Source organism: Phalangium opilio, unplaced genomic scaffold (assembly GCF_054372755.1).
Source record: "Phalangium opilio isolate 3A_F unplaced genomic scaffold, DU_Popi_V2 ptg000240l_1, whole genome shotgun sequence".
In the NCBI taxonomy this organism is placed as follows: domain Eukaryota; kingdom Metazoa; phylum Arthropoda; class Arachnida; order Opiliones; family Phalangiidae; genus Phalangium; species Phalangium opilio.
In genome coordinates, this window is record NW_028324224.1 from 419,645 (window position 1) to 431,878 (window position 12,234).

A 12,234-nucleotide genomic window follows, 5' to 3' on the forward strand; every position below is an offset into this window, starting at 1 on the left:
TTGAACGCGTAATCGACCATCTTTGAACGCGTAATCGACCATCTTTGAACGCGTAATCGACCATCTTTGAACGCGTAATCGACCATCTTTGAACGCGTAATCGACCATCTTTGAACGCGTAATAGACCATCTTTGAACGCGTAATAGACCATCTTTGAACTCGAAATAGACCATCTTTGAACGCGTAATCGACCATCTTTGAACGCGTAATCGACCATCTTTGAACGCGTAATCGACCATCTTTGAACGCGTAATCGACCATCTTTGAACGCGTAATCGACCATCTTTGAACGCGTAATCGACCATCTTTGAACGCGTAATCGACCATCTTTGAACGCGTAATAGACCATCTTTGAACGCGTAATAGACCATCTTTGAACGCGTAATAGACCATCTTTGATCTCGAAATAGACCATCTTTGAACGCGTAATAGTCCATCTTTGAACGCTAAGACGATCTTTTCGATCTCCTAACAGACTATTTGAATGCAAAGCTGACTATATTTCAACCCCAAACAACTTTATTTTTAAGAAAAGCAGACCATCAATGAAGAACTAACCTATATTTCAACTCAACTGATTAAACACATTTTTGACACCGTTAGATATTTTTTCCGTGCCAATTTTAAAAATTATTTTTTGGAAGTACTCCATTGTTTTTTGGAGTTGAGTCGGATACTGTAGTTGGAACGCGTAAAATTCACTAATCAATGAAGTTACGGCGTCAGGTATCGTTTTCACATCGAATTGTACTCCTTCTATTTGAACATAGACGGGAGCAGTACAATAATCATGGTTGGAGAAGACCATTATAGGAGTGGACGTTTTCGGAGTCTATAAATCAAGTTAAGTTAAAATTTAAACTGTTAAAAAGTTTACCGTGTTTTCCGCACAAAAAGTATCCTACCGTTGATGTTAAATAATAGTCCAGCGACTCCCCGAAAAGGCATAGAAATATCAACAGACTAGCATTCAAATTCAAACCTAAAACAAACAAGCCAGCTGTAGTTTCTAAATTGGAGACTAGTCCGATAACTCGGTTTATAAATAATTACCATTCAACGATTCTTCGGAGCAAACTTCCCCCTTTTCCTTGAGTAATTTAAGAATGGGTTTAGCATTCTTTTTACTGCTGCCTAGCTCTAAAATACGCGTTGAAACTGGTTCTATGTAGTGAACTAAAACTTTTTCCGCCGATGGTCGGATGTTTTGTAACATGCTGAACTCTTTGATTAGCTGAAAAATATGAAACTAATTTGGAAACCAGCATATGGTTAAATGTGCCTAAAAAATTCGCTAGGAAAATTCTTGATTAAGAATTAAAATACTAGTATCAGACGTCCCTTAACTAGGAAGTAAACATTTGTAATAGCACGTACAAGTAAAAAATGTTATTTTGCTTTTACTCATTGAGCAGGGGATGGCTTTTCCCCCTTCTAAGTTGTATTTAATATCTCGAGTTTCTCTTTTCTATATATTGCATCACATGAGTGCAGCAGGACCTTACTGTACCCCAACCGTTGGGCCATCCCGAATATTACCTTAGCGAGCTAGAAAACATAATTTTCGAACTACATAAGCGTATACGAAACTAACACGCCCTCCAAACCACAACCACACCTAGCTAATATGTAAATTTTTTTACGTGACTTGTTGTACATAAGAGAAGCCAAGAGCGTAGGCCCGGATACTTCCTTAATTTACTTTTGCTAGTATTAATCTAATCATGTCTTCTATCTTTTCGGGTACCTGGTTTGATTTTGTCAAAACTGGAAATTTTGAAACAATTTCTTCCACACTAAGGTGATCAAATGCCATCTTTTGTCGATATGACGCCGTTCTTTGCATTTTTTCCTCTACAATGCTTTCATTCGGATGGGCTTTGTCTATTTCTTTATTCATTACTTCCATATGAGCATCGATAGTGCCTTTATCTTCTGTCATACCAGCAACTAGCTGTATATTAATAAAGCGACAAGTAAAATTTCAAAACCTTCAGATGAATTGCCCAAAAACAGTAAAATCACTACACACCCCAGGGAAAATCCTTTTTGACCTTTTAAGGGAAGGTTCTACATTCTTATCTTTAGCTTCAGGGTTCTCAGGGTCTTTTTCTTCTTCAGTAAGTTTCCCTTTCCTTCTATGGACCGCTTTCATATCCCTTACACACTGCAAATCGTCCCGTTTTCGTCTTTCATGGCGGAACTTGGTATGCAAGGCCTCAGCCCATGTATCCTACGATAAATGCATTCGATTTTATACACGTGTATCAAAACATGCGTTATCTCAAATCTTTGAGAATCACTGTTTCTAAAATACGAAAATGTGGTTAAATACTCCAGCCATACTTACATATTGAGTTCCATATGGATTATCAAGTTTACCCCTCAGAAAAGGGTATTTGAGAACGAGCGCTACTCGTTGCCGCTCCTCTTTCGATACATAACTATTAAAAATTAGTCAAGTTGTTACCTTGTGAGCTTAATTTATTATAAGTTTTGAGAAAGAAGAAGTGGTTTATTGGTATAAATTCCGTTTTTGATAAAACTGTTATTAGAAGTGAAAAAGTAGCGTCCAAAAAACCCAACGGCATTTCACGCTTAGCAATTAGCTTCTACTTAATTAAAATATTATTTTGAAATTACTTTAAAGGGAATATTTAGCAATTCAAAAATTGGAGGAAAATTTTAGATTATAATGTTAATTAGATTTTCTATTTTCCAACTTGAACCACTTCCATTTTCCTTTGTCAGAGGTTAAAAATGGCAATTTTCGAAAATTAGAGCCAAAAGCGAGTGAAAATAAAAATTCCCCTATTTTCAAAGTTTGTTTGCTACCTAGAATGAGCACTAAATTTCACTTTCTTGCCTCTATGGCTATGAACCTGGGGTTTCGATGAAGTAATTCAAACCTCGTAAAATTCTACTGGACGATTTTTATGATAAATATATAATGGCTTTAATTATATACTCACTACTTATTATACTTGGTAATGTCTTCGTATAGTATTTTTATAATTTGGGGGCGATATGTTTGTCCAAAAATTCTTGGATCTCTATCATCGATTAACTTCACCGCATCAGGCGGAAGACGCGGCACAACGTAGGGGTCAGGTATTTTATTTTTAGCGAGAGTTTTACTGCATGATGGTGTCTCTAGTTGTTCTGTTGCCGGGATAGAGATTTCCCTTTATTTCAGAAGTATTTGTTTGTTAGCGTTTTGGTATTACTAATTAATCAATTTAAAACAGCGTAGCTATCTTATACCGCATGTCGATTTCTACGTCATTTGACAAAGCCTCGTTCAATGGAATTATTTTTATTTTTGACTTATCCTCAGGTAAACCTTCTTTGAACTCCAAATCGATCCAATCGTTCCAGTCCTTGGCAAAAACTTGAACCAATCTAACTTTTTTATTGAAATTCTTTTCCATTTCGACAAAAAACTCTGTCTCCCCAGCATCAGCAGAAATCCTTAAAATCTTCTTTTTCTCTTCACAAGTAACGTGATAGGTGTATGGTTCCTTATCCATCTTACCAACAATATTTTCTGCGCAAATTGTAAAAACTTTAAGCAAACCATTTTATGCTTAACAAAGTCTCAAAATTTGGCAAAAGAGAACTGAATTTATTAAAACTGTACAATGTCTAAATATGACCTTCGCGTTGTTTCCGTACATAAGTTATCTTTAGAAATACGCTCAAAAGAAAGATCACCGCCAAAATTTAATAAAATATAGCTGTTTTGTACTTTAAAATAGGTCGTATTTCTACTTAACTACCCTTTAATATCACATATTCTGTGGCTAAATATTATTACGTTTTCGGAGCCATGCTGATACATTTGCAAAGCACAGCTATCGATTTCCTGACCCGGCTCCATAATCAGCCATTCATTATACTCCTGGGCAACATAACAGTTGTAATGTTCTAAATAATTTGCGCAACTGACAATGCGGCCACAAACGTGCCATTTTTCTAATACTTCAATTAGGTAGAAAATGCTTATGAATAAGGGCAAATCATTTTCATTGACAGTAACAGGAAGAATGTAGTAAGTTTTGTACGTGACATTTTTTACACGAATAGCCGAAGAAATCTGAGTGACGTTTGGTTCTAGTATATCTATGCTCAAAAATGAACTTGGTTCTTGTCGAAGCATCAAAGGCAAACTGCAGAACTTAAGACTAAGTGGTTTAACACAAAATCATCGTTTTCTAATCCAGCGTCTCCACTTCTCTCGTAACACTGGAGTAATTGGTGCCTTTTGGCAAGTGTTACGCAAATATTTCGGAAGTTGCAAGTGTTTCCAGCAACTCTCTTGAAGTATTGATGTTTCCCTTCAAAGCGCATGCACCATAATCTAATCAATGGGCCATATTTCAAAATTAAACTTGCGTAATGCGTCATAAAATGCATTTTTGGTGTAAATATTCCATGAGGTATTTCTTTCATAATACAATGAAAGTCTTTTATCCGTTCAAACAAATATGGCATCCACTTAGGGTCAATTAGGGGGGACGTAATTATTTCACTTATTTCAATCAGAGTTAAGAGCATTTTCCAATGTTCGTACTCATTAGGAATAACGGAGCCAAACATTAAGGGGAAGAAGTAAGGTAGGCATTTCATTTGGGCAGCTGTTCCAACAAGACGTCTTGAACTTCTAAGAACACCTTGAGAGATAGTAACACATTTATCCTTAACCATAAGTTCTCCGTAAGGAAAGTTTTCAATAGCAGAATTAATGTTTTTCAGAGTCTCCATATTTACATTAATTATGTGATTTATGACAAGTTTAAGTACTAATGGCACAACTCCTTCGTAAAAATCGTGCATTATATCCGCAGGAAGGGACTCCGTTACCTCGAAATGAGGGAGAACTGAAAAAGGACACGGTCCTTTGACCCCATAGATTTTCTGATTATCAGGGTTCTCTAGAATAGCTTCTAAGTGGTACTTTTGGACCTCAGGGTATCTAATTAGCATTTCATTCTCATCAAAGGTTTCAGATATTTGTGATTTTGTAATCATGCAAAATCTACGAATTCGACCACTTGAAAATGATCGCTGAAATCCACCTAACTCGTGACTTGAAAGATTATCAGCTGTATCGTAGCTAAAGCCCCTTTGTAAACGCAATTACGTACTAAGATTCCATTTGTCTGAAGGACTTCAAGGTCATCCAGAAGAGGTTTCAGTACTCTTTGATAACCGTATCGCTTAACATCTGTATATCTTACAACAAGAGCTAAGTTTATACTGCTATGTAACTTTATGTTTAACTCTCTTAGCCCTATAAAGGATTAATTAATTCAACCTCATCTGCGTATAAATGCAGACGTAATGCTAAGCTGTCCTGACTAAAAGTTGGATGATTCTTACATATTAAACCATCATCATAATCTCTTAAGTATTTGCTGGATTCTTTGGTTTTCGTTATTTCAAGCCAAATGTCATCATGAGACAACATATTTTGTAAAATTTTCAAAATAGGGACGTAACTGTACTTTTTTTTCTTAATTTTGCCATTAACTCTTTCGACACCAAGAATATAATCTACGGGCTCTACTAGATGCAAGTTTTCTCTACAGAATTTATGATGATTGTACTCTAAATTTATGTGGTTAGTAATTGATTGAGACATAAACCTAGCTTCCGCCATCCGCTCAAGGTCTGATTGATTGTGAGGAAATTGACTATAGCAAGTATCGATGCAACTTTCAAGAATGTCTTTGAAACTGTTTGCAATGCTGTTTGCAACACTGATAGGTAAATTATGTTTCTCGCGAATTCCAAGTACAAAAAGCGCCGCTTTTCTTTGAAGTTCACTGATACTTGTATTTTCACAAGTTTTGTCAGCTTCACCCCAGTAGCACAAGCCTTCCGCATAACAGTCGGTTAAAGGTCGAATAGTCGGTTTACGGTCCAGTCAGCTGTACCATGCTTATTCCGATACTTTTCCGACACGTGAAGCCGACTACTTGTTTTAGTTGGCAATGCCGACATCTATCTGACAGTTGGAACAGAGATGGTTTAAAGTAGGCTTGCCTACCGTCTAGAAAATTTCAACTTATTTTTTTCCAATTGATTACCGACTCTCTCGCGCTAGTCGGTATTGTGACGTTTAAGAAGAGTAAAATTAAAAGCAAAGTTATGCTTAGGCCGTTTAGTAACCGACATTTATCCGACAGTTGGAACTGAGATGGTTTAAAGTAGGCTTGCCTACAGTCTGAAGAATTCCAACACATTTTTTTCCAATTGATTACCAACTCCCTCGTGCTAGTCGTTATTGTGACGTTTAAGACGAGAAAAATTAAAAGCAAAGTTATTCTTAGGCCGTTTAGTAACCGACATTTATTCGACTGTTGGAACTGTGGTGGTTTGAAGTAGGCTTCCCTACCGTCCTAAACATGTAACCCATTTTTGCCAATTGATTACCAACTCCTTCCCGCTAGTCGGTATGGTCACGTTTTAAAAGAGTAAAATGAAAAATGAAGTTGTTGTATAGGCCTTCTTTTTCCGTGGGACGGTTTTTTTGACTTTTACTATTCCGCATATGCCACCAAATTTTTTTCTTATATATTTAACTTATACTATATTTCGACCCACAAGCAGAAGTTGATAATACTATATTTTTGGCAACACTAGAAACATAACGTTACAAAAAACTGCAAAGCAAGAAAACACATCTGATTTTCTAGTTTGAATTTTCCCTCCTGTAATTTCTCAGGTCAGGTGACAAGCCTCTGTTCTATTGGCGTAACTAAGATAACGCCATGCACGTCATCATCGAAGAGGGCGCTGCTAGTGCGAAAGCAAGTTAGCCTTTCCAGTATCTCTGACGCGGCTGGGTCGTCAGAATATTTAAACGAGATTTTTGTGGTCGTAAATTATTAGTTCTAGGCTTGCTAACATTTAATTTCATCGCTAAGGTTCTTTGTCACACTATATAAACTAGAAACGTCTTCGTTTGTCACGTAAGGTTTGAATTTTGTTATTGAATTATCAATTTATCTACCTTTTAGAGCCAGTTTTATGCATAAGCCTTTGCTTTTTTACCTAGCTTCTCATCTGCTGGGAACCACACCCCTATAAAGTGAAACCAAAACTTAAACGTTTATGTATTCCTTCAGTTTATTTGTTTGAATATAAAAGAAGCAAGTGTTTTGGGGCGCTTGGAGTTCAAAAACCTTATATATTAAAAATTTTTGGTTGTGAAAATAATACTGAATTCCAAAATAGATCTCAATTTTTTTTTAGTTACAGAATTTTTTTGCGGTTTCAAACATTTTAAGAGAAAAATGTGTGAAATAATACCCTTTAGAATTGTATGATTTTCTTTTCCCTTAAAAAAATCTGTAAGTGTATATCAGGATTGCCACAGTACCTGGATATCCTGGAAAAGTCAGGGAATTTAAAAATGGGCCAAAAAGGTCAGAGAAAAGTCGGTAAATTTTAAAGATTTTAGCAAATTCTGGGAACTTGATTTTAGTGGGTAAAAGTATTTATTGAAAGAGTAATGAAAGTTTCTCCTTATCCTCTCTTAACACAGAAAACTCCATGAGCAATCCTTAAAAATGTCTAGAATTGTTTTCATAAAGTAAATGCCTTCAAAAAAACTCTTAAGACTGTTATTTATAGTTAAAATGATTCTTATTCATTTTGGTGCAACAAATACATTGGAAAACTTAATGTAGATCGAGTTTATTTAATTATAAGCACTTAAAACGTGCTGCAAAAAATTTATCCTACCGCCTAAAAGGTCTGGGAAAATCTGAGAAAAAGGTCAGGGAAAACCTGGAAAAGTCCGGGAATTTTGTTCTGAAAATTCCTTGGCAACCCTGTATATTTTTCATTAAGATTTTTGTAATTTAAGAGATAGTAACTGGCCACATCGAAGATATTAACAATGAATATTAAAAAATGCTTTAATTGATTTAAATATTATACTCGCCCTGAAAAATTTTACTTTTGGTTAAAACCAATTAGCTAGGCAGCTAATATTTCCATTCGACTAGTCGTGTAATATCGAATACATTGTTTAATATTTGAAATTGTTATAATTGATGCTCAACCTGTATGTTACTTGAAATAACCAAAGTACAAATTCTAAAGTGATTTTCATTGAAAATGTATTAAAGAAATTTCAATAATTGGTATCAGTATCCTTTACTATAAGCGAATGAAGCCTCGAGTTAAGGCTTGATCGTCGCAAAACCGTCGGGCCTCGAGTTAAGGTTTGATCGTCGCAAAAGCGTCGGACCTCTTGCTGACAGGCGGTTAAGTCGACTCTCAAACGTGTTGGATGAGGGTCGTATTTCATTCGTATCGTAACAGTCGGTAAACCAGTGGGCCGTCGTCCCACCGGGCGGACATTTCGATTCTCAAACCCTTACTCTACCAGCCCTTTACCGACGATTTACCGTTCCTATACTAAAAAGCCGCGAAATCGTCGGATTGAGCGCGGCTTTAGGTAGGCATAATGACGCCGACATATAGTCGGCCAACAGTCGTTTTATAGTAGCCTCAAAACCGTAGGAAAACCGTCGGGCCATCGTCCCTCCAGGCGGACATTTCGACTTTCAAACCATTACGCTCCCGACTTATTAGTGACTTTTTACCAACTCGTCGGTAACACACAAAGCCGACCATGTAGGCCCTACGTCGGCAGTGCTACTGGGGCACTCGCACTGTCTATTTGTTCTACAACTTCCGATTCATTTTCTTGAAATAATTCATTTTCATCATCAACAAAACTACCTTTCTTTAAATGATGTTTATAAACATGAGTCCTAAGGGATTCGAACCTCAAAAACTACTTCTTGCAGTCTGGAAATGCACACCCAAACTTTCGATTAGGCTCGTGGGAATGTAGAGTTCTTATGTGTTTCATCCATGAAAGAGGTATGGGTCGTTTAACTCCACAAATGGAACAAGAATAAGGCATTTTCCAAAAATGATTGTCCACCACCTTACAAGTAAAAGTAAAATAGCCTGATTTTTAATACAATTTGCCATACTAACCATTATAGCTTCCTAACTTAATTTTTTAAAAGTAAAGTGCTTCGAAAAGTTTGTATTGTTCCCTCTTTACCTACCAAAACCAAATGCAGATAATGGAAAGGATCCGATAATACTAAAACTTATTACTATTAGGCACATCGTTTGATTTACAACTACGATCGGCTAGTAGTTTGACTTGGTCTAAAGATTTGGATGTTTTATGTATTCGTTCGTCTTTATAAAGGGAGAATGGAAACGGAGATGTTGATTTTGAAAGGGAGAGAGTTATAACAGTGCATTGCGAATGTACTATGAACATATTAATGAGCATACTTAGAGTGAAGGGAGAAGTTATGTTGAAATGAAACTTTTCATTCATTGGTAATTTATCGTTAACAGTACAATGCGGATACACTTCGAAAATATAAACAAACACTAGTATCTGTAAGTCTTTTTTGAACACACAAATCTGTCGTATTACCTCACATAAAATGGGAAATTTCTTACCCTATTCGAAATTCTAAGAACCCGAACAACTTTCTATAGGGAGAGGGCGTTTGTCAGGGAGGGAAAGAACATTCGACGTCATTTTATACCTCTACTTAGGGGAGCATTTGACATTTGTAGGTGCGATACTGAAATTTCCCCGTTAGGGGGATGGAATCGAGGTAAGAGATATAAGCCCATGACGTGGCAAGAATGGGTTTGCCCTCTCCCTATACAATAAAAACTTCGGAATTTACTTAGGGCAAAAACTCAAGCTGGATGTTTCGCAGAATTCTTTCTCTTTCGAACGCTTCTGGGCATAAGTCCATGTTAAAAAAATTTATAAGATAATTATGCCTTGGTATAATAAGTACATTTTGTAAACTTAAACTTTCTGTAAGTGTATGAATTAAGCGTTACGTTTGTGTAATCTTTATAGCACTGATAAAGGTACCTCCTCGAGTACCCGAGTAACACGAGTTGTCCGCGTTCGAGTCGGTTCGAAGTAGATTCGTCGGTTTATGGTCTAGTCGGTAGTCACGACTAAAATCCGACTCTTATCCAACTTCAGTTGCCAACTCCGCTTTGCAGTCGGCCGTGAGAACAATAAAATAGAGTTGGCTGATAGTTGTATTTTAAGTCGGTTAATGTAAAGAGAGATTAGGTCGGCTGCTCGACTCCTTACCAACTAACACGCGTTTCTATCAAATAAAAGATAACAATATGAGCCAAGAGGTCGACATATCCGACGGCCTACCGATCACACTGAAAATTTCAGTTTTAGTTGTAATGAAGCTTCTTCCGCGTTTCAGTCGGTTCGAGGTAGTTTATTCGCTTTATGGCCTAGTCAGCACTTACGACTAAAGTCCGCCTCTTATCCAACTTCAGATAGCAGCTCCGCTTTGAAGTCGGCCGTGAGAACAAACAAATAGAGTTGGCTGATAGTTACATTTTATGTCGGTTGGTGCAAGAAAGGATTAGGTCGGCTGCTCAACTCCTTACCAACTAACATGTGTTTTTATCAAAATAACAACAAGGGACGAGAGGTCGGCATATCCGACTACCTTCCGATCATACTAAAGAATAGTTATAATGAAGCTTCTTCCGCGTTTCAGTCGGTGCGAGTTAGATTCGTCGGTTTATGGTCTAGTCGGCACTTACAACTGAAGTCCGACTCTTATCCAACTTCAGTTACTAGCTCCGCTTTGAAGACGGCGGTGAGAACAAACAAATAGAGTTGGCTGATAGTTACATTTTAAGTCGGTTGGTGTAAGGAAGGATTAGGTCGGCTGCTCAACCCCTTACCAACAAACATGGGATTTTATTAATTTAACAACAAGAGAGGTCGGCATATCCGACTACCTACCGATCAATACAAACATTTCAAGTTTCGTTATAAAGAAGCTTCCGCGTTTGAGTCGGTGCGAGTTAGATTCGTCGGTTTATGGTCTAGTTGGCACTTACAACGGAAATCCGACTCTTATCCACGTTCAGTTGCTCACTCCGCTCTGCAGTCGGCCTTGAGAACAATAGAATAGAGTAGTCTGATAGTTACATTTTAAGTCGGTTAATGTAATGAAGGATTATGTTGGCTGCTCGACTCCTTACCAACTAAAATGCGTTTTTATCAAAGTGCACTCGTGTATCAACGGTTAAAGATTATCTTAAACATTAAAATAAATATAAATAATATTATATATTTTCTTCGATAATTATTAACCTTATTGCGCGTTACATCGTTTAAAAAATAACTTTTGAACATTCTTGAGAGACTAGACTAATATTGACGTTTGAAATGAAGCATACGCCCATTGTTGTCTTACTCCAATCGGTACATAAGGTTTCGAATCTTAGTAATGGATAAGAACAGCACAATTGCGTGAACCTTTGGTGGAAACTGCGCCATTGGGAGGCTAGAAGTTTCTTGTAACCCTAGCCGATTGCTAACCTTAATTACGCTTTTATTTTTGATTTTATTTAAGAGAAATCGGGTCTACATCTCCAATGGTAAGGAAAATGCACGTGTCAAGGTCTCCTTGAAAGACCAAGGGCCAAAATCGAACATTTTCCAACTTGGTTTAACATATTTTTTATTATTATTTTTCTGGGGCGAGATGGCGCGAAGCAGTGTATCCAATGAATGACGTCACATTTTTACCAGGATATTCCTCCGTTTTCGAGCCCCCCATAGCCATTACGGATAGGGAGAGGGAAAGGCTGTACAAAACGACTCCGTACCTAGGGACAGGCTCCAACGATCCCCGTTGACTTCCAGCAGCCCCTTTTATCGGAATTGTATTATATAATTGTAAAATTTAACCTGCAAGCAATAAATGAATTTTTATACCACGGACTCTTCTTCCGTTCTCTTGTAGCAAGCCCGAGTGGCCGTACTGACATCCTCTCCCACGGCCGATACCACGGCCTCGAGGTGGCATTATATCCCCACGGCTTCGAGGTGGCATTATATCCCCACGGGTTCGAGGTGGCATGATATCCCCAGGGTCTTGGGGTGGCACGATACCACGGCCTCGGGTCCTTCCAATACCACGGCCTCGGGTCCTTCCAGGTGGAGGGATCGGCCCAGGTCCTTTGGGGCTTTTCAGGTGGAGGTATCGGCCCTGGGCCTTGGGGCCTTCCAGGTCGTCGACCTATTGCAGCCCCACGGCGTCGGGCGGGTCGCCCTATGGCCCTATTAGGACCTCGGCGGCCCCTAGCGCGCCCTCTTCCGCGAATAGCTTCAT

The 12,234-nt window shown here is 37.9% G+C and overlaps 1 protein-coding gene across 1 annotated transcript; it reads right to left on the reverse strand.

The window, feature by feature from the left end:
• Nucleotides 1-4,159: 4,159 nt before the first annotated feature.
• Nucleotides 4,160-6,007, reverse strand: LOC149612611 (uncharacterized). The gene is made up of 4 exons (XM_089858394.1): nucleotides 5,941-6,007; nucleotides 5,384-5,611; nucleotides 5,149-5,294; nucleotides 4,160-5,068 (listed from the first exon to the last, which is right to left on the reverse strand). Exons 1-4 carry the CDS (start codon nucleotides 6,005-6,007, stop codon nucleotides 4,160-4,162), a joined length of 1,350 nt encoding a protein of 449 aa, XP_089714520.1.
• Nucleotides 6,008-12,234: the final 6,227 nt, after the last annotated feature.

Bases quoted from the DNA above. Each gene is read 5' to 3' on its own strand.
- LOC149612611 (XM_089858394.1), bottom strand. From the start codon at position 6,007: ATGTCGGCATTGCCAACTAAAACAAGTAGTCGGCTTCACGTGTCGGAA. The intron at 5,612-5,940 runs GTACAGCTGACT...ACATAAATTTAG, and splicing joins AAAGTATCGGAATAAGCATG to AGTACAATCATCATAAATTC. The intron at 5,069-5,148 runs GTACGTAATTGC...GGTGGATTTCAG, and splicing joins TTCAGACAAATGGAATCTTA to CGATCATTTTCAAGTGGTCG.